Below are 27,069 nucleotides of genomic sequence, written 5' to 3'. Positions count from 1 at the left end.
AAGGCGGTCCAAGTTTCACGTCATGAGGTCTTTTTGATTCGATGCACAAGCGAAACTTGAATTAACAATGCGCCAAGGATTCGCAAGGTACAAGAAAACCGGGCTGCTTCCAAATAGAGAAAAAGGAAGCATTCCTCGGCATAGTTCCCACTAATCAGTATCCATGGATCTAGACATTCCAAGAGTCAAGCTTCAAAGGCGGAACTAAGCGGCCAGTTAACGGGAGTCACTATGATGCAATACAGCGATGCACCTATCTGTATATAAACAACCTCAAAAAACTGAAGACTTCAAATAAATCATCATGAACGTATACTCGACCTGGAATTGACCTAGCGAACCATGTTGGAACGGAATCAGCATGCTGGTCTCCATGGTGCGGCCTCAGTCGCCTCCTCTGTTGGACCACCAAAAGCATTGGGAGAGAGTAAGCCACATACTCTTCGATAAGGTAGGCGAGAAGGAGTAGCAGTTCGTTCGCTAACCAAGAGCAGAAATTCTAGCAGATGTCCCGGGAGAATTGTTAACCGAGCTCGGGAGGCTTCAGGAGATGTTCATCGTAGACAAGGACAAACTGAAGCTGATCACTCAACGCTTCGTATCAGAACTAGAAAAAGGTGAGCTATCTTTTTATTTTCCGTTCGAAAAACTTCTCTCTCGCCAAATTCGAGGCTGATGAATACAGGTCTTACTGACGACGCCGGCGATATTGTACGTGAGATTTCTTTGCTCTCGATTCCTGACGGAGTTATCACTGACTGGTAATCCGCAGCCAATGAATGTGACATGGTCGTTTGGATATCCCACCGGGCATGAGACGGGGAGTTATATTACCATCGACATGGGCGGAACCAACGTCAGAGTCTGTAATGTTGTCTTGACCGATGGTAAAGGGGAAGTCGATATCGTTCAGGAGAAGTTCGTTATGCCAGAGGGACTCAAGAAGAGCAATGCAGAGACATTGTGGGATTTCCTTGCCGATTGCACCGCCGAATTCCTCGGCAAGCATAGTTTAGACACGAAGGAAGCTTTGCCACTGGCTTTCACCTTTTCATTCCCGGTGACCCAGCCGCACATTCGCAGTGGAATCTTGCAGAGATGGACGAAAGACTTCGATGTTGATGGAGTGGAGGGCGAGGACGTTGTTCCTCAGCTTGAGAAAGCTTTCAAAAAGCGGGTATGTTCAGATCAATTTCGTTCTGAAACATCTTTCTTATAATGTATAGAACCTACCCGTCGAGATAGTTGCCGTTGTCAATGACACAACGGGTACGCTTATTGCTTCTGCATACAAAGATCCAGAAATGAGGATCGGAAGTATCTTTGGCACTGGCGTGAACGCAGCTTATATGGAAGTTTGTGGAGCCATTCCCAAGATAAAGGATCACGGATTGCCGCCTGATCTGGAAGTTGCTATCAATACAGAATACGGCGCCTTTGATAACTCGCGAAAAGTCCTATCGCGAACTCCTTTTGATCGTTCCATCGACGAGAATTCTTCGCGACCAGGCCAACAACTTTATGAGAAAATGGTGGCTGGCTTGTATATTGGAGAATTGCTTCGGCTTGTCCTTCTCGACCTGCATGAGCGTAATCACATGTTCAAGGAGCAAGACGTTTCGTTGCTGCGACAGAAAAACTCTATTAACTCGCTCTTCTTGTCGACTGTTGAAGAGGATAAGTCGGACGCGCTACACGACATTTCGTTTATGTTCAATAAAGCTCTGAACATCGAACCAGTAGATTATGAGCTGAAAGTGACTCGATTTCTGACCGAACTGATTGCGACACGCTCCGCTCGGCTCTACTCGTGCGGCATCGCAGCCGTCAGCAAGAAAAAGGGCCTGGAAACCTGTCATGTTGGTGTCGATGGATCTGTGTTCAATAAGTATGCTCATTTCAGAAATAGAGCCGCCCAGGCTCTCAAAGAGATACTAGATTGGCCAGAGGGTTCCCCAGATCCCATCTCAATCTATTCTGCGGAAGACGGTTCAGGGGTCGGGGCAGCTCTGATAGCTGCGTTAGCATTGCAGAGAACCGAGAAAGAAGCCAGTGGGTATGATCGATGATCTGTCTAACGAAGGGGATATAATAGAGCGTAGATATTAGATTCAGAGCGATAGAACGAAGAAATGAAGTTTTGAAGTCGTATCAAAACAGAGTGACCACTATTTCTCGAAAAGGAAGGACGGTCAAGGACCTACCTGAATGGCGCACGGGCCAAGTCATCGTTCTTTCCGTGAAATCCACTTAACGCGGCTTCATTTTCGACCACACGTAAACCTCGCACATCCTGTCGATGAGAACAAACTTCAATTCGTTGTCTTACAATGAGCGTGTCTTGACTTGCAAGGAACCATTTTTATCATTACATTTACGACCTTCTTGTATCACAGCAAGATGCGATTTCGAAGTCAGCTAACCAATGTCGCCATCTTTGCAAGTAAGATCATCCCATACCAATACAAAACTGACTGCATGTTAACTATTTTCAACCCAGAACTTGCCGCCTCTCTCAATTCCCTGGGAAAGATTTGCTGGGTGAGGCTGGAGCGGGAAACAGTACATTTCACTATTATACCCGACCAGGGAACACAAGTCTGGGCTGTGCTGCCAGCGGTTAGCTAATCACTCGCCAGAAAAGATTAGGTGCTAACTGCAAAACTAGGAAGCTATCTTTGATGAAAGCTATCTTCTTGAAGCTGCAGCTGGTGCAATCAATCTTGAGGTTCCCATTGCTGCGCTTTCCCGAGCATTACGATCTGCCATTGGCGATAAGTCTGCTCAATTACGGTTAAGTCGGAAAGCAAACGTCCCACTCCTTGTCCTAACCGTTGTATCGTCTTCATTGGTTCCAGGCAACATCCCCGTTGGTTCTGAAGCTGACGAATTTGGTGGACCTGAGCATGATCAAAGCCAAGCAGCTACTCGAGCCAATGCTCCTCGTGAGCGTGAAACTGTAATCACCCAGGAAATACCGGTAAAAGTACTGCATCAATCCGTGGTCGAAGGGTTACATGAGCCCCGATGTCGAGACCCGGACGTTCATATCATCTTGCCGAATTTAGCACAGTTAAAGGCAATATCAGACCGCTTCACAAAACTTGCAGCGAGTAGTAGCAGATCAAGCGGAGGTGCTTCGATAGCGACTGGCACCACTGGTCCAAAGCTCGAATTGAGCGCCAACATGCATGGCTCCCTCAAGATTGGGATCGCAACAGACTCATTGCGGATTTCGAGTGTCTGGACTGGATTGACGAACCCACCCCTTGACCCAAGGCAGATGCAAGATACAGATATAGACCAACTTCCCAGTGAGCGCATGAGACAACTCGGTAACTCAGGTGATGATGATGAGGAAGCAGGATGGGCTAAAGTCAGAATTGACGGGAAAGACTGGGGAAGGGTGCTTAGCGTGGGCAGACTGAGCCCTAAAGTTGTGGCTTGTATGTCGATCTCCTTTCCGTGGAGAACTTACAGTCTGACTACTACTTCACTTAGGCTTCATACACGAAACAGCTTTGATACTATATGTCTACCTGCGAGGTGGTCTTACAGGAGAAGAGTCATGTTTGACGGTGAGTTCACTAAGTCTACTCTTTATATGCTCCTTGCTCACTGATTAGTACTATATCAACTCCTATTCAGCCTAATATCTATCGGCAAACCCCTATCGTTGCCTGTCTCAGTGCCCTACTGTCCCCTACAGGATTCCGCACAGTCCACGCCTATGCAACCTTTCCACAGATTATATGTCAGTCTGCTTTATGATACGTTTATTGCATGTATCATGGAAGTAGTCATCATTGGCCGCTTTCAACGCTAACATCGCGGAGAACTGGTGGTTATACGCTAGTTGACCAACTGCGAATTCCATGGCTTAAAGTGGAGAATGATTCCTATCCAATTCGAGTAACTTTGTTCCATTATGGAAGGGTTCTGGAAAGATCATCATTGCCGTGGAAAGCTGAGTACGAAGGATGCAATTGACTAGGCGGCGGTCATATCACACTCAATACCCGCCACTATCTCAATTCATTCAAATGGTCTCAAACACCCGGATGAGGAAACCGTTTTTCTCCTTGAGATCATTTATTATATTCTTCTGATTTTTACCCTGGTTGGAATTGGAAATTGTACCATCTATTGGAATGACATGGTCACCGAGGTAACTGTTTCGGCAAGCTGTTATTGATGCAACAGGTTGACGGCAGGACGCTATCCGGGGATCGGATTGCGTCGTAGCATAAACAGCCGCTATTTCTCGCATTAGAGCAATCACACTATGTGTCCATCCATTGATATTGTCCCAGTGTGGTCTGAAGTATGAAACAGGGGTACAACTAACGACTGTCGGATATCCAAACCGAGCCGGAAATCAAAGGTCTCATACAACCCTGAACATCATCGGTATCCTGAGAGTGAGCAATATTCAGAACATTGTCACTGGAACGTCTTTCCGGGTTCAGAGCAAGAGGAAATACTAGAACGAAAAAAAATATTGGATAAGGACATGGAAATGCGGATGTGATGTGTTATCTACGCTACCAGGATAATCGGACAGCGCTGTTTGATGTGGAGTAAACAGATGCAAGGGGTCGGAGCCATCGACTTTATTTGTGCAGGAAGCCCTCCCCACTTGACACATTCATTGCTAGATTTTTCGATGGAATACACATCTGCATCTAATATTCAGGGCACTGACGCATTGGATCCATGCATCGACCCTTCTTATCCAGTTGGTTCTGCAGCCAAGGTCTGACCTACTACTGATTTCTCACTGAAAGATGTGCTTTAACACCGTCTGTCATAGCTAATAGCGTTGGAAACCATGCGAGGGACGATGGATCGGAGCATTACCAATTTTTTTTCCATTGCTTGACCTTTCAACGCAACTTTAGATGGAAAAATGCGAATCTTTTCTGTACTGAAAGCCTTGACATGTCAGTGGTATGCGACGAAAGGGCTACTCCCAGCAACTTAATTAGGAATCAAAACTTTCTTTAACACATAAAAAAAACCTTTGCTCGCGTTTTTCTTCAGTTACTCATCTTCCAATGTACTTGTGTGTGTACATTATTTTTCAATCGTCATGCAATGCCAACACTGTCCGAAACGGTTCTTTGATAGGTGGGACATTGCGTTTCTCTTCAAATATATCCGTTTAAATATTATTTGCTTGCACTAACCAAAGTCATTACAGGAACGAGTTTGAACTACATACCCATACCCATAGTGACCGACAACGCGAAATCCAAAACCCCGAAACGGAGATAGGAGCATTTCTCAAAGCGAATGCACCGGAGGGACCTCGAAAAGCGGTTTTACGAGCATCAACGTTGCTATCACACTGGAGTGGACCTAGACTGAATAGTATGAAAAATTCTGCATATTGATTTGAAGGGGCACTGATTGGGAAAATCAGACAACGATCAAGCGAGTGCCGACATTAGACATTTCCAAGATGTTCTACGAAAGTTTCCACCCAGGCCGAATAAAGATGCTTATACGATAGAGCTCAAAAATGTATCTTGTACAGACTGCGATGCGATATTTTCGACAAGGTGAATAACCCACGCTCTATGGATCAATTTCGGGTTCGATCTAAGTGACAATAGGGCCGAACTGGAAAATCATCGCTTTACGAAATTTTGCCCTGGTGCAGCCATTGTTGTTCATGTCATGATGAGAGATAAGTGAGCAACCACCACTCCAAAAGTTATTGGATGGAGCTGATATCGAGGAATCACTTCAAAGTCTCATCAATAAAGGTTACCGAATTGAGAAAAGACTGGTTCCTCTGGAAGGATTCCCTCTCAGGGTACCTTGCAATAAGTGCAAAGACGTGTTTCCGAGTGACGAGGCGAAAGAGGCTCATGAGAATTTGCGTATGTCTACGCGACTCTCAAGGTAGAACAGATGACTAACTTGCTACTAGATCAAACAGATGATCTCGATCTCAAGTGTGTCCAATGCGGCCAAAAATGCGATACTCCGTACGCTTCTTGAAAGTGTTTGTATGAGGACAAGAACTGAATATGTACAGATACGAATTACGACTACACTATGACTATCATGACGATATGGAATTCCGGCATGTGCGAAAGGAGGTTAACTCCAGCACTTCCCACCAGCGAGCTTCCAGCCATCCTCAAGTCACTCATACAGGTTCGATGTCTATTCCATTAAACCCCACCGAAAACGCTATGAGGAAGGTGCACAAGCGGAAGTCTCAAAGGCTTCTCGATGCCTTGTCTACGAAAAGTATGTACGCCCTTCCTGTTTCATAGAATGGAACTAATAAAAGCAGAGGCCGGAAAAGGTGAAGATGGAGAAATAGTGGCGATTGCTTTCTCACTTCCTGAGGATATGGAAAGAGGTAGTTATCCATTCTCTGGTCAGGTCGCAAATGTTTGATTGTGTGATACTAAAGTCAAGTCAGTCCATGCTGCAGATGGTAAACTACAAGATGTGGAGGCGGGTACTGTTGTGGACTTTCCCATGGCCCAGTTCACCACTTGGCTGGATATGAAAGGCAATGGTAAGTAATTTGAATAGCTAGTGAATGCTACATACCTGGTGACAATGTGTGTTAGACGACAAATGCCTCGATTCACCAACATGCAGCGAGAAAGAGAATTTTGCAGAAAATCAGCGGTCATCTCTCGATGAAGATAAAACTGCCACTGTTCCACGTCGAATGTCTCTTCTGAAATCGGTCCTAGGGTTGAGACTACCAAAAAGTGAGTAAACTTCTATCGTTCAGCTATCGCTTACTGACGTAAACCAGGGCTGTCCAGATCAGATACATCATCTAGCCAACCTCGTAAATTGAGGAAAAAGGAGAATTCTGTACGGTTCTCATTTGTGTCAAAGCCCAAGAAAAGTAGAGAGACATCAAGGAGTGACAGTCGCACGAGCAGCGGGATTCTGGGAAAATTAGAGAAGACGGAGATCGTATCACCGCGCCTAGATGAAACTGGCGACAGTGATAGCAATCCATTCATCCACGTGAGAATATCGGCTGATGGAGCCGTTGTCGAAGACAAGTCTGGACGACGTCGCGTGCTTCAGATGGAGCAAGTGGCTCACATCTACTCCGTGGTGTCTGCAAATATGTCACTTGCATCAATCATATCTCAGATAACCTCATTACAAATTCGCGCCGAGACAGATCTGGAAGGTGGGAATCCGAGGGACGCTATTCTCGCATACAAGGAAATTCTGGATATTCTCCGTATGTATCCGACCCTGGATACAGATCTTCGCATCAAATCCGGTACATACCACCGTTTGGGGTCTGTCTATAGTTCTCTCGGAGCGGCTGGGGAGTCGGAGTTTTACTTCCTTAAGGCATTAGCAATCTATAGAAGGATATATGGACGTGATCAGAGTGTCACCTATTCTTTACTGAACGACATTGCCAAACTGTGTGAAAAGGACGGCTATGCGACGGAGGCGTCGGCTCTCTATGAAAGAGTGTTGGCTGGTCGATTGAGGGTACTAGGACACAATGACCCGGAAACACTGAATTCCATGCAGGAGCTAGCAAACATAAAGATGAGTCTGGGAGACCTTGAATCTGCATTACAGCTCCTTGAAGAAGCTGTCCCGGCATTTGGAACTGTCCTGGGCTTACAGAATGAAACCACACTGGTTGCTATGAACCACCTATCAATTCTCTACCAGAAGCTTGGTTTAAACGAAAATTCACTCGCCATGTCTCGAAAGATGCTCCCCCACTGTAAGAATGTGGTGGGCTATGAAAGCCCACTGACGCGGGACACACTCATCAAGTACCTTGAGGAGTCTGAGAACTTTGACTTCCCAGCAGATGTCAAATCGATCCTCGATCACTACCGACGAACCCGTTCTTCCGAAAGCTTTCGCGTGCTTCAAACGTTAGGACGGGCTTATATGGAAGCGGGCCTGAATCGAGATGCATGTGAAATATTCCTGTCTCTATTAGATGAGACCAGTGGTGGCAATGAATTGGACTCGTTGGAGTTTTTTGATGCGCTAAGTGCATTGTGCGTGGCTTTGGAGCATCTGGGACATTTTGATGAAGCCATCAAAAATTACGGTCAACTTCTGCAATCGGCGCACAAAACCCCTTTAGGCCATCCATCACGGTCTCGTATGGATTATGCTCGGAATCGGGTGACTGATTTGATTCATCGACGTGAAGTTTTGACTGCCGAGAGACGCGCATGGGAGATGTTTGAAGACGGACCTTGTACATTCTGCCGATCGACAACGACGTCTTTGTGTAATAGTAAGTCTATATTCTGTATTTGGAGGAGCTGTTGAATATACATTGCTAACCGCGTTAAGCTTGCCACGTCGTCCGTTTCTGCAGCGCTGCTTGTCACGAGAAAGGTCGCTTGCTACATAATTTATCCTGTATACCGTCAGTGACTCTTCGCGAATCTAGATCGGTTGCAATAACCCCTCGGTGTCCTCCAGCCGTACAAAATGATGCGCTCAACATGATCCTTCCTACCGAGAGAGGCACTACACCCCCTAGCATCACAGCTAGTCATACCGTATATCTTGACCCACGGAACTTCACAACTTTCCGCATGAAATTGAGTTCACACGTCAATACGCTCCTACTATTTTCCCCAGAAGCCGATATCAGATATACCATTATCGGCAATTTAACGGAGTCTGGCTTCAGTCAAGTCTCTTTACCAGGGACAACAGCCGTCTCCACGTTTGCAGGGAAAATGCCCGCGGGCATGATACCTTCCACGCTCACTGGCCATCAATGGCTGACTCCTGCATTACAAGAATCGGTATCTATCACACCGATGGAGCAATCAGCAGCCATCTATCTGGTTGTTGCTCCGGGTGAGCAGATGATGAAGAATCTTGTGGAGAAAAGAGTGCGAGCCCGGGGGGGTGGTGGAGAGAAAGAATATTTTGAAGCTCTGGACATCCCAGACTCTAGATTGAGTGAGTATGCACAGGGCCTGATGATGAATGGATATATGGGCGAGGCATTCTTGTATATTGTTGGGTGGACATGATATGCGTCTCTTTCTATTGTCTTATGTTTCAATAATGATCATCATGATAAAGTTGTTTAGATTGGTGGAAAACGCTCATAATAAGCTATAAGGTGATCGCACCTACTTGATAACAAAACTTGAATGCACTAATAATCACCGGCAGCGAACTATAACCGCAACTCGTCAGTACTTTTGCACCCAAGGACCCATCGTATCTCCGACACTATCACATCAGGCCGCAGAATATTGACGTTATGACCACAGTCAGCAACCTCCACCCACCGCGAATTTGACGAAAGTTGCAATTGCTCGCGCTGCAACTCCTCGGAATAGCCATCCCAATTATCCAACAGCCTTCGAAACGCCTGACGCTGCTCTTCAGTGCCGTTTTCAACCTCTAAACCAGCTTCATACATCTTCTCATAGTCTCGGAATGATTGGCATTTGATCACGCTCAGAGGTCTGTCTCCTAGCACTTGCGCCTTGAATTGGTTCTTCTCGCCTAGTTGCCTGCACACTGTTTCATATCCGGCAACTTCTTCCTGTATTGCTGGTGCACTTTGACTCATTTCAATTGCTCTGGTTCTCCACTCATCAGACGACAGCCGTGCATTAGCTCTCAATCCAATGACAGCGGAAAATTTCAGATTAGCCATAACAGCCGTCATGTTCGGGTCTGGCAAACGGAAATATTGCGGCTGCCTTTCTGTAGAGGCCTCAGCGAGGACCATACCAGCTACTTCATTTGATCTCAGATGTAGAAATTCGCGCGCAACAATGGCTCCGTATGAATGCGCGACGAGTATATACGGACCAGTTATGCGAGTCTCGTCAAGAAGTGAGCAAAGTTCTTCCGCTGCGATAATTGCCGCTCCTTTATTGTTTTGATTACTGTGAGTATAGTTTTCACTTTTCCCGAGACCGGTTCGGTCATATAGAAAGATTCGTGCGAAGCGGGAGACGCTTTCTTGTACGCGGGGCCAGGATGAGGATGATTCGCCCGCTCCAGGGAAGATGATTACAGTCGGTTCATTCGTCCATGTTTTAGTATCATACTCCGCAACAGCGTTGGACTCGGAAGGATTGGGCTGTACCAGTCGATGATGACGAAGTGGTCCGCTCACTGAGACGAAAAGTTGATGTGTTCCGATAAAGACTAGCGATGATAGGGAAGATGATATTTCCCATGTTGAAAGTTCGTCACTCATAACTTGGCTTGGATTTCTTATTGAGAGGGACTGCTATTGCTGTCCGGATAATGATTGAAGATTTCAATGACTAAATTGCTCAGCGCTAAGGATGCTTGACCCAGATTCTGTGCCCTAACCCTAATATACATAAAGGGCATTTAGTTGTATTATGGCCATTCGAATTTGACACTATGACATGGCTCTCTTTTGATTCTAGTATAAAAATCTGGGGCCTTGACTGTCACCGCATCCCTAAATCCTATAAGAATTAAGCATCCATCATCCATGGACGATGCCCGCAGTAGGGTCTTATCTGTTACTTTGGCTTTCTCTGCGAAGACGAGACCTATTTCCTGATTAGGAAGCTGCAATAATATACTACATTCTAGCCTTCTATCTGTCGTGGTATGTTCAAAGCATAATATCATACTTTTGATCACCATCAACCCACAAAGTACATAATAGTGTTGGAACAACGACTCCCAATGACGGACACCACGAGTCAGGTCACTCTCTGATACTTCAAAGTAATCAAATGATCAATTAAAGACAATTTGTTAAGCTTATTGGCAGATATAGGCTACGCTATATTTCGGGATCTGATATCCCATTTTGGAATCCGGATACATCAACCAATAGCGCGGTGAAGGGTCAAATATTGTGAAACGTATAGAATTAACTTGTTCTTCTGATAAAGGTGTGGAATAAGGTCAAGAATAGATTGATAAAGGTAAAGTCGCTATTCCCGAAGACTGAAAATGGCAGAATTGGCTCGCACATTGCCAGCGTCGTGGTATTGTAGTTCGCCCTTGTATCAGCTGGAAAGACGGGCAGTTTTTCTGAAGGTGCGTAGCAATGTTATACTTTCAACGTCACGTCATTACTAAGTCTATCTCAACAGTCGTGGTACTTGATCGGACCTGTTGTTCGATTCCTGGATGTGGACGAGAAAGTCAGCTTCGAAATCGCACAGCGACAGATTTATGCTATACGCGTTTCTGCAGCGACTGAATTTCCAGGCAAGGACGATTTGAAAGTATTTGATGCCAGCACGGTAGGACAGTAACTTCAAGACTTGCACCAAAATATCAGTGACTTACGATTATCACTACTTAGGGTGACCCACTGCCCAGCCATGTAACGCCAACAGGACTTTTATTCGCAGCATTGAGCCCATCAGCTCCGTCATTCCATGAATTTTTCCCCGACCTTGAACAACTACTTGCCAAAGTTGACTTCACAAAACGCCCCTGGAGACGTAGTATAAAATACGAAGGGAACTTCAACTGGAAGACAATGGTAGACGGGTATCAGGAATGTCTACATTGCCAGTATACACACCCATCATTCAGCGTCTACTATCCGCCAACATTCTATACGGTATATAATCACCAAAACTTTTCGCAGCACGTTGCAGATCCGAAGAAACCGGATGACGGGTTGTTCTTATATTTCTTCCCGATATGTACGCTGAACGTCTATGGCGGTGGCATGAGTTCGTTTCGGGTCTGTCCAACGGAGGATCCGGGAGTTACCAGGATGGAATTTGACTACTACCATCTAGAAGAAGGTGCAAAGTTTGAAGAGTACTTTCAATTCACCAGACAGGTGGCGATGGAAGATTTCGAGTTGTGTGAAAAGGCCCAGACGAACTTGGAGAGAGGCGTTTATGGGGAGGGTATTCTGAATCCGGAGAAAGAAAGTGGTGTTGCATGTGAGTTTGCATTTAACCTTTGAATTGACAACACATCTATTTCTCTCATTAGTGGGGAACTTGCTGACATGATTGTCGCAGACTATCAAGAAAGAGTTTTCGATCTTGTTCGACAGCAATTTGAGGAGGAGAGAGATAAACATGAGGCACAAGGCGATAGTTCAGGAACTGATTCGGCGCATACTTCAAGAATGGTCAAAATCGAGGCTTGAGCTAGTATTACAGCATATAATATAACTTACCTCTTCATGTTCAATGGATAGGATACCCTAGGGGACTCTACAAGATTGACAACAATTGTCACCGAATACTCAAGCATTTGAACAGCATGCCCACAAAGTGAAATAACATCCATAGAACCCTTCTGTTGGAACTCAGAATGAACTAAACCAATTTGGGAATAGGACAAGATTTGCGTATCAAGAAATTTCGAGAATTGGCATCACATTCCGACGCGATATTGAACATTACAAATCAACTTTACAGCCTATCTCTAGAAAGTTCGATTTGCACAAGTGTCGACTTTTGGTGATATCACTTCTATGGAATCTTGTATATAAAAACAGGTTCAATACTCCTAGATAGTGGTTAGAGAGGAGTGCCGGACAATAGACCTAGTTCCTTATACGTATTGTTTAACGTAATTCACCACCGAAGCGGCACCACTACCGAGCCGGCATTTTTTCCCGAGCGCGTACGCGATATTGATTTCAAATCCCAATTTTCAAAGCCACATACAAATTATATACAAAAATCTAACTACTAATATGACTAGGGCATTGGTTAATTCTATGCCCCATAACGTTACAACCACTGCAGCGATATTGGCGGCGTACGACTGCTTGAGAAGCTGGGAGCTCCGGCTCAGCCGGAGTAGTAGTAACAGCATGGGATGCCTCAACCTGACCTTGTACGAGCGCTTGCACTTCTTCTTTAGTAACCCCTTGCTCAATAGATATTTGCTTTTTAGATTTTTGGCGCTTTTGCTTCTCTTTCTCATGTGCAGCTCGTAAATCGTAGTTCTCTTTCCGTACGAGTAAAACATCATTCGCTATCATTTCGTAGGCTTTTGACAACCGTACAACTGCCTGATTGATTTCTTGATTTTGGTTGCTTTCTGTACGCTCATTTATACGTTTATTGATTGTAGTCGACTGGCGTATAAATTGGCGTATATTTTGAGGTGTTTGTAAGCAGGATGATGCCGTATTGCTTGATCGACTTGGAGGGGGGGTTGGTGTCTTCAATCGAATATTAAGCTGTTGTATAACTCGATCTGGATTGAAAGGCACTAATCCAGTGGCTGCGAAGCTATTCCGAATAGTTTGAGCTTTATATGCCACTGTACGAGCCTGTGGAAATGCTGTTAAGAAGTCCATTTTATCAATATGATTGAAACCAAGCCTCATTCGTTGCTCAACAAGCTGCCCATAATGTCGCTTTAAAACAGCAAAACAGCCAACATCAAGAGGCTGTAAGAGATGCGAAGAATGAGGTGGCATACAGACTGGAATAATATTATTCTCAGTACATATATGGTCAAATTCTGGTGTCAAATGGCTTCCATGGCCATCAAGAATCAACATTCGATATTTTCCAACCGTACGACCATTAATATAGGGAATAAAATGGGTTTTAAGCCATTCTAATCCTATCTGATCTGTAGTCCAGCCATTATCGCTAATATTGATTCGCCAATCATCTGGAAGATCATCAAACCAGCCTTCTCGTACGTTTTTCTTTGCTTTGAAAATCACGTACGAAGGCACAGCCCATCCAGTTGAATTTGTTGCTTCAATTGCAGTCACCCATTCTCGATTTCCAGGCTGTAAAAGCTTCGGCTGAGCATATCGATCGCTTCCAGTAATAACCTTTGCAGTTGCACAGAGTCCCATAGCAAAGCCAGTCTCATCAAAGTTGAATATATCTTCCGGTAAGATGCCGTACTCAGATATAGCAGCTTGTACGCGATCAAAATGTTCTTGTATTATCTTTGGATCTTCGCATTTAGCACGTTCGTAGTTGTATTTCCTTGCGAATTTGGAATCGATCTCTGGACGGCGTTTAATCAGTTTAGTTATCCAATTTTTTCCAACTTGTGGTTTGCCATGTTGTGAAAGTATATAATTAGCCATTTCTCGTACAAGAGAATGCCGGGGGGGTAATCCACGTCGATCTAAATCAAGCACCCATTTGACAAGCGATTCCTCTTCATATTGAGTCAATTTATGGCTGTTGGCGCGTACGAGAGATCTTTGTTGAATACCATTGAGTCTATCTTGTAAAGTTGTCCGGGGGATCTCGTAAATCCTTGCAGCTTGAGCTACACGTTGAATTCGGCCATTCTGTAAATCGGAAATTGCTAATAAGATTCGTCCCTCTTGCTCATCTAAATTTTTCCGGTTTTTATTGCGAATTGGTGGCATATTGACGTGTTGAATAATATAAAATCAATATCGTGTACGCGCTCGGGAAAAAATGCCGGCTCGGTAGTGGTGCCGCTTCGGTGGTGAATTACGTTAGTGCTCGCCTTCGCTTAGTCATCGCTCTAGTAAACCAACGTTCCGACACCTTCTAGACACCATGTGATTTCAGACATTGAGCATTTTTTACTACCCAAATGACGTAAATTCGTGGTGATTAATCCTGACTCAGCGCTTGGACATTTCTGCGGATCGGTCCAAAAAGGAAATTGTTTCCTAAATAGGAAACTATTTTTGTGCTTGATGTCTATTCGCCGCCTCATGGGCTGTAAGGATGCAGGTTGATTAAAGTCATTGCTTAATTGCTTGATGATAATAACTCCGTATCTGCAAGTCTCGAAATTATCGTGATGCTCCATTATCTGTAATTGAGCTGCACTAGGTAACTTAGCTAGTGAAATGCATATGTTAGTTAATTCAACGACGTATTTAATCATCGAAGTACGACTCTAGCAAACAAGACTGTTTCGAATCTCATTACATTAAACCAATTTGATAGAGTCGATATTGCTGTCATAATGACAGAGACATCAACGTTCTTTGTAGGAATCCTGGTCGGTGTCGTCCTCGGCGTCATCTCTATCCTTGGATTCACCAGATATTTTGCCCTCAACGAAAGTGACAAGGAACATAAACGCTCTCCAATGGAATTCAAACCGGCGAAGAAATTGAATTCAATGACTAAGGCGGAGTCAGTAGTGACCAAAGAAGCGGAGTTCCCTCCTGACTGGTTCTCTTCAACGGACAATTACAATCTCGAAACACGAGCCATTTTTTCCAAGGTTGATAACCCCGACGCACCCAAGCAATAATACCATATCAAATATGAAGGAGTATCCGCTAATTCATACATGGCGTTTTTGACATTTCCATTTCCATATTCATGTAGTGCTGGATTCTCCTTACTCATACAAGCCTCTTCTCGAAACCGGGCGACTACCACACATTCACGATATGCGGCTACTCGATTTTCCTGATTCTGGGCAAAGATTTTAAAATCCGCGCATTTCATAATGTCTGTCGTCATCGAGCCTACACGGTTACACGGAAGGAATCGGGTAGTAGTACTGTGCTAGGGTGCAAGTATCATGGATGGAGTTACGATGTGATGGGCCGTTTGGTGAAAGCGCCTATGTTTGATGGTGTTCCGGGATTTAGGAAGGATGATAATGGGTTACTTGAGGTTCCGTTGAGGGTAAGCGAGGAATCCGGTACGGTTTGGGTTAATTTGGATGCGGCGAGGGTGAACGATGGGGACATCGGAGGAGATAAGAAGGAAAAAGAGGCGGTGGATTTATTCTTGGGTTTGGGAGGAAATAAATGTCGATGGGTGGATGGGAGGACGGTTGAAGGAGGATTTAACTGGAAGAGCGCCAGTAAGTATAGCTGTCCTGCTAGGAATTTCATGTGTTGCTGAATCGGTTCAATGAGTAGTTGATTCGAATACCTTCAATATTGGAATCCCCCAACGACCGAGGCCATCCCTATTACCCTCCTGGTTGGGAAAAAACCATAGCCACACATCAGCTTTACACTTATTCCCTTGTTCAACGGTATATAGGATTCCGAATACAAATCTCTGGTACTCGATTATCTTGACCCCGTCATCTTCAACAAAGACGCAAATCCGCTGGGACCTCATTTCCAGCTCGACCAAATCCACAATAGAGGCTGAAAAAGCAATCGCGTCGCAGATTGAAGGGATGGTCAGCTCTCAAGCCAAAGCTCTTGAGCAATCTTTGCAGCTCGTGGATGATAAAAATAAAGGTGTTTCCCTTCCGTTTCGATTTTATGTTTTACGGAATGGATCTGCTAATACAGACAGATATTCAATCTGCAATCCTCGTCCAACTGAAATCACATTTGAGAGTCGAAAGAGCACTGGGAAAAGAAGTTACACCTGCAATGAACAAGGCAAAGACTAGTGAAAAGTTTTTACAAGCTGAAAGTCGTAAGTCCTTTGATGTATCCTCCTCAAGATAACATAAGAGTGCTCACTTGATTAGTGTGTAAAGAACTGGATTGCCTGAGCGGTAAAACGACAAGGACGAATGCCCAACGACACGATATTCTGGCTTGGTAATATGACTTACGGATTGCTGGGGGTAATCCAGGATGACGCTGGCCTGATATGTGCAACCGGTATAGGAAACAGGCCCCTATAGTATTGAGATTGCAGACAACTTATAGTCTTACTGATCTGGACCTGGGGAGGCCTTCCAGATTATACCAAACTGTACCATACAAAGATACAAACAGGAATGGATAATACAGGAATACATATGAGACAAATAAAGGAATGTTACATTATTAGAAAATTTTTATTGTGATTTTGCTTGTCGTCCTTTGGCCTGGTTGCCCAGCACTTTGCCCCCTTATCCTCGCTTAAGACTTTCCTCACACACTTTTTTTTTCGCTTTCTCCTTATAAATTTCTCTTTCTGCCACTTTTTCTCTTCCATTTACTCTTTTCTTCTCTCCTCAGCAAAACATATATCAGCATCCCGCATCCCTCCACGGCTCTATACATACCCCTGACCACCTCTGCCTATACATAGGCATATACTACCATATGAGATTGTCTAGTATACACACAGCTTTTGGTCTAGTTGGTTAGTTCCAACAGTTTCTGGTGAGTGGCCATTCATCGAAAAAGAATACCAGCACTCCACATGATAAGGAGCTTACGGTGCCTACTAGGAACAAACGGTGGAGGTTTTCTCCGATATACCAAAAAACAAGACGGACTTCCTTATCAAAGTTGTCTTTGAAGGTTTCAAAGAGCCAAACGAGCCGATCTATGAAAGCTCAGAGCCACCGCCAGAGCTAGGTTCCTTTTTCGAAATTGTCAACGCTGAGGTCGAGCTTGCGGAAGACAGGCTACGTAAAGGAGTTGTTTATGCGGGTTTACAAGCGTATTTGCAAGAGGCTGGTGTTAAGGACAAGTCCGATCAGACCTTAAGCAGCAGCAGGGGAAACGCAAACAGGACTCGTTTTAGCTGAACGGTATATATTCCAGTTCTCAAAAAGAGCGGAACAGTTGTCTCGGCCAACCCATTTTTGATTAAAGCAGGGGCATCACTGGTACAACTCCTAGATTCGCATCTAAACTACTGCCGACGATGACAGCCGAAGACATTTTTGCCCTCGCTATGGTCAACAAAATCACGCATGACGAGCTTCTAGTTCAACACAAGGGTATCGCCGCAAGCGAATCGGGCAAAACACCGGATGACGAGTGACGAACTTCGCAAGAAGGCCGAAGCAATCACAGCCGCATATCACCATGCCGCAGACAGACAATGGATCAAAACGAAAGAGCTTTTCAAGGCGACCAACATGTTCAAGGTGAAGGAAAGGCTAGACCAGCTGATTGAAGACCTCCTATAGATGTGTGAGGATAATCAAAACATCACTCCATAGGATCAAGGGATCCTTCTCAAGTAGTCAATTTTACTCAGAATACATGACCGTCTTAGGATATCTTCATTTAAAGACTATATCAATTGCGAGTATATATTCCAGGAACAATCAGTGGCTATTGGTAACATGGGAAAGCCCTGAAAATGCGCAGAACTTTACCAAAGACAGTCAGCCGGATGATCAGACGCGGCATCAGCTAGAATTACTTGACCTCCACCAAGCCATGTGTGGACAGAGGATGACTTGAATAATGAGCTGCATTTACGGCTCGGGCTACACCTCCTGTATAACAAGATTCACGGAGGTAACTGGCTTCATCTGCTGCTGTGAAGCGACAACTTTCGAGAGATCCGATTGGAAAAACCCAGCCGACTGAGCTTATAAGCCTATACATTCGGATCGATGTGGATCTTCAACTGCGGTGGAAGTTGGGTACTCCTGTACCAATGTCTCAATACCGGCCGGGGTAACCTGTGACGGCTGAGCTGAGCAAAACAGAAATCTAGGCCGAATGTGCAAGGGGTTGCGAACCAGGAGCCATTGTTATCTAAGAAGTGATTGAGCATCAATTTAATCAATCATTCAATCATTTACTGGATCAACAATGGTTCCTGGTTCGCAAGGAAATAGCTCAAGAGGCATCGAAATTGGAGAAAGACATTACTTGGTGAATTAACGATCCTCGTAGCGAAGCCAGACATGGAATCACAATTGACATATAGTCTTCTTGTACCACACAATCCGCTCATGGATACCGGTATTTGAACCATCTGAGGGTCACAATCACTGTTTCCAATCCTTGAGACTGCGCATAGTGTACTCTACGGTTCTAAACGGATTGGTTTACATCTGGTATACGCGCAGCTTTTCTGGCCCAGAGTGTAAGTCACGGAACTAAAATCATGTCATTTAGTATCTTAAGTGTGTACGGAGTACTCCAGCCAACTGAATATATACTATTTTGTACCTAGGTACGTATCGGACAACTGACCACTTCCTCGGAAGCAGGTCTTTTCATTGTAGTTAAGAGTATGTTTCCGCAATAAAATGGGGAACTTTCCAGACCCCTTTGCCCTACATCTTTCAGTACCTAGGTATGTCGGCCTTCATTATTTAGCTAGACGTGACTGCGCTGAGTGAAGCCCGGACTCTAGGCAAGATATAACGACCATAGTCGATAGCATCATTCAGGTTATCGTATCCACGAATAGAAATAAGATCAGCACCAAGCTTAATATAATCCAAAATAGACTCAGAAATAGTCTCTGGAGAACCGACCAACGCCGTTGACGCTCCTCGTGCATTAGTTGCAGTCACAGTAGGATACCACAGGGCTCGATCTTGAACCTCTCCACGAGCAGCAATCTCAAGTAAACGTTGAGATCCAACATTCTGCGGTGGAGGCGCAACAGGGGGAACTTTTCCTTGCCCATTTGCACGATTGACGGTCAGTGCATCGAGGGTTCGGTGTGCCTTTTCCCATGCAAGATCATCGGTTTCAGCCACGATAGGACGGAACGTCACCCAAATCCGAGGACGATCAGTGCGACCTGCCTTCTCGGCCTCAGCATAGATGCGTTCAATCTGCTCCTTGGTCTCCTTTAGGGGTTCTCCCCAAAGTCCAAAAATATCACCAAGCGAGCCACCGATACGATATGCCTCGTCGGATGAACCACCGACAGAAACCGGGATAGTCTTATTAGTTGGTCGTACTCTATTGCTAAATTGTTTGAACTTGAAGTACTGGCTATCCCAATCGAATGGTTCGGCTGACTCCCATGCGCGCCGTAAGATGCGGATATAATCTTCGAGACGTCCATAGCGTTGATCTTTGGTCAAGAAATCGCCTTCCTTTGCCTGTTCCGCATCACTGCCTCCGGCAATAAGATGGACAACCACACGTCCACCACCTAGTTGGTCGAGGGTTGCCAGTGACTTAGCCGCAACGGTGGGAGGGACCGTATTCGGGCGAAGTGCTATTATAACCTTGATCTGTTTCGTCACGGACAGGATTGTTGCTCCTATGGTGAAAGGATCAAACGAAGATGAGTCGTACGGTACGAGCGTATAGTTGAAGCCGTAGTCATCTAGAGTCCGAGCATATCGAATAAGATAATTCGGATCGATGGCAGCATTTGGTAACGGATTTATCTCCGTTGACGCGTTGGGGAAGGTGACGCTAATGAACTCCGGCATCTTGATTTCGTTTATTGGTAAGGACTTAGGTATCTTGTCGGGAGTAAATAGGTACAAGTCGACCCCTCCAGGAGAACATGCGATGCTTTTATATCTGCCCCTCGGTCGATCACGGGAGGATAACCAAAATTGCGTCTTATCACGCCATCTGATCTAATCTTATCCATCGACATTAGCAAGGACCGTTATAGCCTTATGGATCTGTTGGTTAGTAGGATGAACAAGCACAATTTGGCTAAACCGAGTCAGGGACAAGTCCTTCGTTCTCCCCGTGATTCAAGCTTTTCCGATTCAACCTTACTTCATGTTAGGGTTATTAGGGCTAACCCTAAGGTCGCCAGGGGATGCAGCACGCCTAAGCTGATCCGAGTTCTCCCTCGCCACTTGTATGCCTGGCGAATCAATCAATCATCTTGTTTCGTCAAGTAAGAGTGACAGTATCGTTACGGGAGACTTCTCACAAAATTGACACTGTGAATGCAGACAGAGCTGACAGATCAGTGAGATAGGCACGGCCATGCCACCTGGTACTTTCAGTCCTCCGAGTACAACATACCGACAAATATTTACCTAGGCACTCTGACTACATATGTATGAGTGATACGTAAATACGTTGTCGGGCTTTAAGAGAACATATCATTGGCTAATGAGCGATCGCATGTTTCAGCTTGCCCTACATTCTGTAAGCCGGAATCTTCGAACCATCGGGGGTTTAGACAATTAATGCGTTCATTGTTCCCAGCACAGGCCGACAGTTCAAGCTTCTCGTCCGAATAGATACTTATTTCCTCGGTCTCTTCGTCTCGTTGGCTAACCTGAGATCCCATTTTGCCGTTTTAGGTAATTGGAACAGAGTTAGAGTGGCCCCACATCATCGCCGACGTCTGGTCGCCGACAAGATTCATCAGCCCTACTGCATCTGAGTCCAAGACCTGGCGCCTTAGTCATGCTGGGCTGAATAATACGAAGACCATGCTGCAGCCATAAACATCCAGCCAGGTATCATTGCAGGCTGTATATTAATTTTGACGCGAATTATCTCGACCGAGACCTAGTTCGGGGATCTGACTAGTAGTGTGGAATTGATGGTTGACGAGTTTACGCGGTGTTTACAGTCATGGTGATATAGTAAGGGGCCAGAGGCTTACCTGGAGAATAGACTTTTATATGAAGCACAGCACATCTCGACATGATCCTTGTAGATTCCAAGTCTCTGGGTTGTAGCACAGAGCTAACCAAACGCCTCTTGACAATTTTCTTCTTGAAACTCTCGACATATCGACCATCAAGATGAGCGATAACATAGACAGCACCATAGATATCGAAGGAAACAAGACCGAGCAGGGATTTCTCTTGAACGATACCGTGCATAGCTTCTCATGGAAAGATTTATTCGTCACGGTCAAGGACCGTCAAACCAAGCAAATGAAAGATCTTATTTGCGATGTGAATGGAAGTGTTGGGAAGGGTATGTTTCACCTTTAGCGACAGAGCTATGCTTGTGATGAACAGTGTGTATGAAACTAACCCTAATATTAAACAGGAGAGCTCATGGCAATCATGGGACCGTCTGGCTGTGGCAAGACGACCTTGCTAAACCTCCTCGCTCGTCGGAACCCTACCTCATCCGCAAAGATCTCAGGGCATACCATGGTCGGCGGTTCTGATATTGACAACTCCTCGTTCAGCCGTATCAGTTCCTACGTCGAGCAGGAAGATACACTCATTGGGGCTTTGACGGTGGAGGAGACACTCAAATTCAGCGCAGAGCTCTCGCTTCCTAGGTAGCATTCTATCAAGCACTGTTACGATAACAAATTCTAATGCAGTTTGTACAGTTCTACCTCCAAATCCGAACGCAACGACAGAGTGCAACTTCTTCTCAATGCCTTTGGCATTCAGGAACAGGCCAAGACCATAATCGGTACACCTATTCGCAAGGGTATCAGTGGAGGACAGAAACGTCGAGTTAGCGTGGCAAGTCAATTGATCACTTCGCCAAAGATACTCTTCATGGACGAACCAACGAGCGGCTTGGACTCTACTGCAAGTTTTGAAGTTATCTCCTATCTCAAGAAGCTTGCCAGAAGGAACAACGTAAGCCTTGATTCATACAATCCGTCCAAAGTTGCATCCATACTAACAGCGAAACAAAAAGCTCTTCGTCATAGCCAGTATCCATCAACCCTCAACTTCCACATTTGAGCTGTTCGACAAGCTCCTTCTTCTCTCCAAAGGCAGAACATGCTATTTCGGTCCAACTGCCGGCGTCGGAACGTACTTCAATGCCATCGGCTATCCTGTTCCACTACACATTAACCCTGCAGAATTCATTCTCGACATCGTCAGCACAGACTTTTCGCATGACGATGAAGTCGGTGCATTTGGTGAAAAGGCAAACTCCAACAGAACTCCGACGGAACGGCTCAAATACATCCACAAATGCTGGCAAGAATCGGAACAAGCACGAACTACAGAGAGACAGGCGACGCAGTCACCAGATGGGCAGAATTCTACGAATATGAAACTACTAGTCGAGGACGTGGCTAGCTCGCGACCGGCATGGTATCGGATTGTTCTTGCATTGATTCATCGGTCTTTCATCAAGAGTAACCGGGATGTTGTCGCTTACGGTATTCGAATCGCCATGTATCTCGGTCTCGCTATTATGATGGGAACAGTGTGGCTGCGCTTGCACACATCTCAGGAGTATATCCAGCCGTTTATCAACGCTATTGTATGTTCTACTCCTGTTTTATATCCGCAAATTTACCAACATATCCATTCTCTAGTTCTTTGGTTCAGCTTTTATGTCCTTCATGGCAGTCGCATATGTACCAGCATTTCTCGAAGACCGGTCAACATTCGTCAAAGAACGCGCAAATGGATTATACGGGGCGACTCCTTTCATCATATCCAATTTCCTGATCGGTCTACCATATCTATGTAAGCATACACCCCCCAACCAGATGAATAAATCCCTGAACACGGACTAATCGAAACTAGTCTTAATTTCACTCCTCTTCTCAATCGTCGCCTACTGGCTATCAAACTTCGAACCTAGTGCTGTTGCGTTCTTTAACTGGGTCATGTGGCTATTCCTCGATCTTGTTGCCGCAGAATCCCTCGTCGTACTCATGTCATCCATTTTCCCGAACTTTGTCATTTCCTTAGCCTTGGTCGCTTTTGCGAATGGATTATGGATGAGTGTAGGCGGATTTCTGGTTACGCCGACAATCTTGAATCCATTTTGGAAATATGTTTTCCACTACATTGACTATCAGGTACTGTCCCCCTTCTCGCTTTCATCTAACTTGGTATACTAACACGGCGAAAAAGGCATACGTCTTCCAAGGCATGATGGTAAACGAGTTCTCCCGTAGAAACTATTCCTGTGGCTCCTCCTGTCAATGCATGTTCCAGACCGAACTCGCATCACAATGCCAGATTCGTGGCTCGGGTGTCTTGCAGCAATACGGATACGCCGAAGGTCGCCAAGGGAAATGGGTTGGTATTCTCATTGCTATCATTGCTGTTTATCGCTTGTTTGGCTGGATTGCACTGGTTTTGAAGCGGACTTAGTTTTGGTAGAGTAGAGTGTACGTCGACGTGGGTAGGGTTTGACTCGGATTTTGTTATTTCTCTTTTGTGTTGGTGAATAGAGGAGCCACGATTTGAAGGCGCTGTGTCGTTCAGCTAGTCGCTGTGTTTCTTGGAGTTATTTTTCTCCCGTTATTGTAAAGTCTGTTGCAGTTAGTAAGCTAATACTATACGCCTCTGAAGTTTGAAAACTATCGCGAGTAGGGTCTAAACTATAAACTGCAACCGGTGTCGTCGTGGATGGCATCGGACTCGGCGTGTCACACAGCCCTAAACGATCTGGTGGAACATGCAATCAACAATGTGATTCTACTTCGTATATTTCCAGTCAATCATATTGAATCCCAGTAACCGAAACGTTGGTATCAAAAGAAGCAATTATAGCAATTATAAACTTTTATCTTAACACAAGGGGCAGCGTTCTATTTGTGACCTCAACCAAGTTCGTATGCAGTCCAGCTCACGAACTCAAACAGAAACACCCTTTTTTTCTGCAACAAGGAACAACGCAGCTATTAGTTACCTATCTGCATATATACGAAGTAACCAAGTCACAGCGCAGCAAGTCCATCGTAAAGGGCTGGCTGGAGCGTCCATAATATGACCCGATTCGGAAAGGCTGCTCGGGGACCAGATGAACAAAGGGTTTGTTCCATGAATCATTGGGTTCGGGGACCATGTAATTAGACCGCTCATAGTTTCTGTTAGAATGCAGTAAGTATTTGGAGATCCTACTATGATTCCATACTTTTAGGAATACCTGATTTGGGGAACATTCTTGGGTCGATCAGGGTTGAGAATTAGGGCTGTTGTATGTAGTTAGGGTTAGGGTTCGAGCTCTGGTCCAAGATCATGGTATGCTACGAACTAACTTCGCCTATATACCTAGATATTTGTAAATACACATTATTTGGTCGGACAAGGAGTTGCTTAAGCATACTCCTAATCAGGATTAATACAGAACATCCGTAGGTAGTATTTTCACGTATAATCATATCTCATGGAGCATTGCGAAGTAGATTATAATCTCCCCACAAGGAAAAGGCATAAAAGGAGAGTAGAAAACTTTTACGCTCCATGCTCTATTTCATCATCCGACTTATCCAAATCATCCTCATCGCTACTCCACCCCGCAGCCTCAAGAGCCGAGGATCGAATACCAAAGCTCAACACGAACCCGACAAAGGCGACTGCAGCAAAGACACCGAATGCAAGCATTTCACTCTTTTGCAATTTCTGGGCGAGTGAGAAAAGTCCACCGGATAGGAATGGGCCAACTGCACGGCCGGCTGCGGAGAGGGTCTGCGCAAGACCGTTAAGAGCGCCTAGGACAGAGTGGTTTGGTGCCGAGTTTGTCACCTGAGGGTTATGGTCAGTAGGGGTTGTTTAAGTAAGATGACGATAATGACGTACTAGTAAAAGTGCACTCGTTAATCCTCCCACAGCGGCCACAGTCTTGACGAGTAGCACAAAGCAAAGTTCAACAGCTAACAAAGCCGAGTTTTTGGATAGACGACCATTTTTATCAGAGCCTTTATAACCAATCAACGGCATGAGCAGGAATGCGATTACGAAGCCCAGAAGACCCGCGCGATATGACCATTTATTCCCCATTTTATCACGTAACTTTCCAAAGACGCAGATCTGGAAGATGATAGTTACGACACCAGAGAAACCCAGGGATAAACCGATCTCTTGGGGACTTAATTCTCGACCAGCAGGTTCCGGGGCCTGAGCAAAGATGGGGTACAGAGAGTTGAAAGAGACATTCACCAGTGCGAAGATTAGGTATGTTAGCAATAAGAGAATGGTATCCCGGTTGAAGATTTCTTCCCGCGTCAACTCCGGAGGATGATCATCTTCTTCAGCCGTCTCAGAAGCTGAATCCAAATCCGTTTCATCGTGGGTCAAATCACTAAAGGATCGCCCGTGTCTCGTACCCAGGTGATGATAAACCGGTCCAGACCGGACCCGCAGGTAAGTCGGTCGGTGGGATGTGGTGAATTCCCACACCCAGCTGAACAGTTGTTTGAATCTATCGGTGATAGTTGGTAGGTTCTCCGCGTCCTCCAAGCTCTCTTCAAGTAGACAAATGACAAGGATAAAATCAATGATCAGGATGCTCGCCGATATGACATTCGGAAGCACATATGGATAGGGGTTGGGTTCTCCCTTCTTCAGAGGATTAGTCTTGAGGACTAAAGACCCGCCCAAAAGAGGACCAGTGATGCCTCCGATGCCATATAACACAGGAAGATAGGTAAACGCTCGCGACTGATTACTGCGGTTCGTGATCTCGCCCAGACAAGTGGATACAAGGCCAGCGTTGCCGTTGAGGATCCCCATCAAAGCCTGCACCAAGATTGCCTGCCATAACGTTGTACAAAACCCAAAAAGCACGAAGCACACAGCAGTGCAAGCAGTCCCCAGCAGAATCACCGGTTTCCTACCCACACGATCTGATAACCATCCCCAATAATAATTCGTAATAAATTGTGCCAGCGCAAAGGCCGATGCAATCAATCCGACATAAACTCCAACATTTTCACCATGTACTTCGGGGAACCGCGACGTCATATCGGGGAGATAAGGGCTTATTGAATTCAGTGCTGTTTGTTCTGCGAGCGCTATCATCGCCAATACCGCCATCTGCTTCTTGGGCAGCTTATTCTGCCCCGTTGTGCTTTGATCGTCATCGCCATTGGACTGTGGACTACCGAAACTGTGCGAACGATCTGAATCGTGGGATGGAGGACGGCCACGCGACTTTGGCGGTGGTGTGGAGAACGTCTGGTAATGTTGAGTGGACGGTCTCCGAGTGATGGCCTGAGACTCTGACGAGACCATTGTAAATATCGAGCCGCCACTCGAGGGATTATGTAGGTAGATATAGGTCGTAGATCAAGGCATTGACGTTGTAGTGATCATACAACCACAAGCGAGCTGTTGAGCAGGAGCTTTGCTTTGAGCCCGGGAGTAACTGAGCTCGCGTGCCGCAGATATCAAGTCAGTATCAGCAATTACCTCAAAACTGTTGCCTGAGTATGCGCAAGAAGTAAAAAGGGTGAGGCTGGATACTGAAGTTGCAATGAAAGAGCGCGTCTATTGGAGGGGAAGCTGAAGAGGATTTCTCTTGCTGCCAGCCAATCAGAGTACGGAGTATTAAATTATGTCATCGGCGACCGATCGGAGTTAGTGTTACAGTATGTGACATTGAATAAAGAATAAATCAGTTCAATTCGCTGAGGTATGTATTGTAATCATGTAACATGCTAAACAATGATATCTTAAGCCCGAAGAGTACTAGTTTGCTAATCTTTAATCTTTGTCTCCTAGAACGACATAAGCTCTCCTTATAACAAGCCTTAGCTTAGGTCTTTTACTTTTCAGCAATGCCAACCCTTTTGCAGCATACTTAGAATATAATTATCATTTTTTGTCCCAGCATGG

At 45.3% G+C, this 27,069-nt stretch overlaps 9 protein-coding genes across 9 annotated transcripts, besides 1 other annotated feature; 5 read left to right on the top strand and 4 right to left on the bottom strand.

Moving 5' to 3' along the window:
- Window positions 1-342: 342 nt before the first annotated feature.
- TSTA_025850 (hexokinase, putative) lies at window positions 343-4,025 on the top strand (the record flags this gene model as incomplete). Its single annotated transcript, XM_002479658.1, has 10 exons — window positions 343-427; window positions 495-617; window positions 686-711; window positions 773-1,177; window positions 1,227-2,056; window positions 2,397-2,443; window positions 2,501-2,619; window positions 2,669-3,446; window positions 3,502-3,578; window positions 3,627-4,025. The coding sequence occupies 10 exons, from the start codon at window positions 343-345 to the stop codon at window positions 3,651-3,653; spliced, it is 2,517 nt and encodes an 838-aa protein (XP_002479703.1). The 3' UTR covers window positions 3,654-4,025.
- Window positions 4,026-4,909: 884 nt separating this feature from the next.
- On the top strand, window positions 4,910-9,032 carry TSTA_025840 (tetratricopeptide repeat protein; the record flags this gene model as incomplete). The annotated part of the gene is made up of 11 exons (XM_002479657.1): window positions 4,910-4,950; window positions 5,204-5,373; window positions 5,426-5,564; window positions 5,619-5,696; window positions 5,758-5,910; window positions 6,047-6,264; window positions 6,311-6,379; window positions 6,443-6,541; window positions 6,597-6,743; window positions 6,791-8,275; window positions 8,335-9,032. 11 exons carry the CDS (start codon window positions 4,910-4,912, stop codon window positions 9,030-9,032), a joined length of 3,297 nt encoding a protein of 1,098 aa, XP_002479702.1.
- Window positions 9,033-9,072: 40 nt separating this feature from the next.
- Window positions 9,073-10,202, bottom strand: TSTA_025830 (alpha/beta hydrolase, putative; the record flags this gene model as incomplete). The annotated part of the gene is made up of 2 exons (XM_002479656.1): window positions 9,073-10,137; window positions 10,172-10,202. The coding sequence occupies 2 exons, from the start codon at window positions 10,200-10,202 to the stop codon at window positions 9,182-9,184; spliced, it is 987 nt and encodes a 328-aa protein (XP_002479701.1). The 3' UTR covers window positions 9,073-9,181.
- A 714-nt stretch (window positions 10,203-10,916) lies between these two features.
- TSTA_025820 (uncharacterized protein) lies at window positions 10,917-12,163 on the top strand. Its single transcript, XM_002479655.1, has 4 exons — window positions 10,917-11,049; window positions 11,106-11,258; window positions 11,321-11,918; window positions 12,000-12,163. The coding sequence occupies exons 1-4, from the start codon at window positions 10,963-10,965 to the stop codon at window positions 12,128-12,130; spliced, it is 969 nt and encodes a 322-aa protein (XP_002479700.1). The 5' UTR covers window positions 10,917-10,962; the 3' UTR covers window positions 12,131-12,163.
- Window positions 12,164-12,518: 355 nt separating this feature from the next.
- Window positions 12,519-14,344, bottom strand: TSTA_025810 (pogo transposable element, putative; the record flags this gene model as incomplete). The annotated part of the gene is made up of 2 exons (XM_002479654.1): window positions 12,519-13,425; window positions 13,450-14,344. The coding sequence occupies 2 exons, from the start codon at window positions 14,342-14,344 to the stop codon at window positions 12,674-12,676; spliced, it is 1,647 nt and encodes a 548-aa protein (XP_002479699.1). The 3' UTR covers window positions 12,519-12,673.
- Window positions 12,809-14,299: a mobile genetic element.
- A 575-nt stretch (window positions 14,345-14,919) lies between the features above and the next one.
- Window positions 14,920-16,484, top strand: TSTA_025800 (iron-sulfur cluster-binding protein, putative; the record flags this gene model as incomplete). Its single annotated transcript, XM_002479653.1, has 5 exons — window positions 14,920-15,183; window positions 15,291-15,777; window positions 15,833-16,168; window positions 16,227-16,352; window positions 16,408-16,484. 5 exons carry the CDS (start codon window positions 14,920-14,922, stop codon window positions 16,482-16,484), a joined length of 1,290 nt encoding a protein of 429 aa, XP_002479698.1.
- A 2,182-nt stretch (window positions 16,485-18,666) lies between these two features.
- On the bottom strand, window positions 18,667-20,058 carry TSTA_025790 (alkanesulfonate monooxygenase, putative; the record flags this gene model as incomplete). The annotated part of the gene is made up of 2 exons (XM_002479652.1): window positions 18,952-20,058; window positions 18,667-18,717 (listed from the first exon to the last, which is right to left on the bottom strand). Exons 1-2 carry the CDS (start codon window positions 20,017-20,019, stop codon window positions 18,667-18,669), a joined length of 1,119 nt encoding a protein of 372 aa, XP_002479697.1. The 5' UTR covers window positions 20,020-20,058.
- A 1,181-nt stretch (window positions 20,059-21,239) lies between these two features.
- On the top strand, window positions 21,240-23,710 carry TSTA_025780 (ABC transporter, putative). Its single transcript, XM_002479651.1, has 7 exons — window positions 21,240-21,487; window positions 21,563-21,803; window positions 21,858-22,116; window positions 22,178-22,756; window positions 22,812-22,965; window positions 23,026-23,303; window positions 23,359-23,710. Exons 1-7 carry the CDS (start codon window positions 21,310-21,312, stop codon window positions 23,599-23,601), a joined length of 1,932 nt encoding a protein of 643 aa, XP_002479696.1. The 5' UTR covers window positions 21,240-21,309; the 3' UTR covers window positions 23,602-23,710.
- Window positions 23,711-24,545: 835 nt separating this feature from the next.
- On the bottom strand, window positions 24,546-26,695 carry TSTA_025770 (MFS transporter, putative). The gene is made up of 2 exons (XM_002479650.1): window positions 25,033-26,695; window positions 24,546-24,978 (listed from the first exon to the last, which is right to left on the bottom strand). Exons 1-2 carry the CDS (start codon window positions 26,464-26,466, stop codon window positions 24,688-24,690), a joined length of 1,725 nt encoding a protein of 574 aa, XP_002479695.1. The 5' UTR covers window positions 26,467-26,695; the 3' UTR covers window positions 24,546-24,687.
- Window positions 26,696-27,069: the final 374 nt, after the last annotated feature.

Source organism: Talaromyces stipitatus, genomic scaffold (genome assembly GCF_000003125.1).
Source record: "Talaromyces stipitatus ATCC 10500 scf_1105507295541 genomic scaffold, whole genome shotgun sequence".
In the NCBI taxonomy this organism is placed as follows: Eukaryota; Fungi; Ascomycota; class Eurotiomycetes; order Eurotiales; family Trichocomaceae; genus Talaromyces; species Talaromyces stipitatus.
Note: the sequence above shows the minus strand (reverse complement) of the source record. Positions and strands in the feature narration are given on the sequence as shown.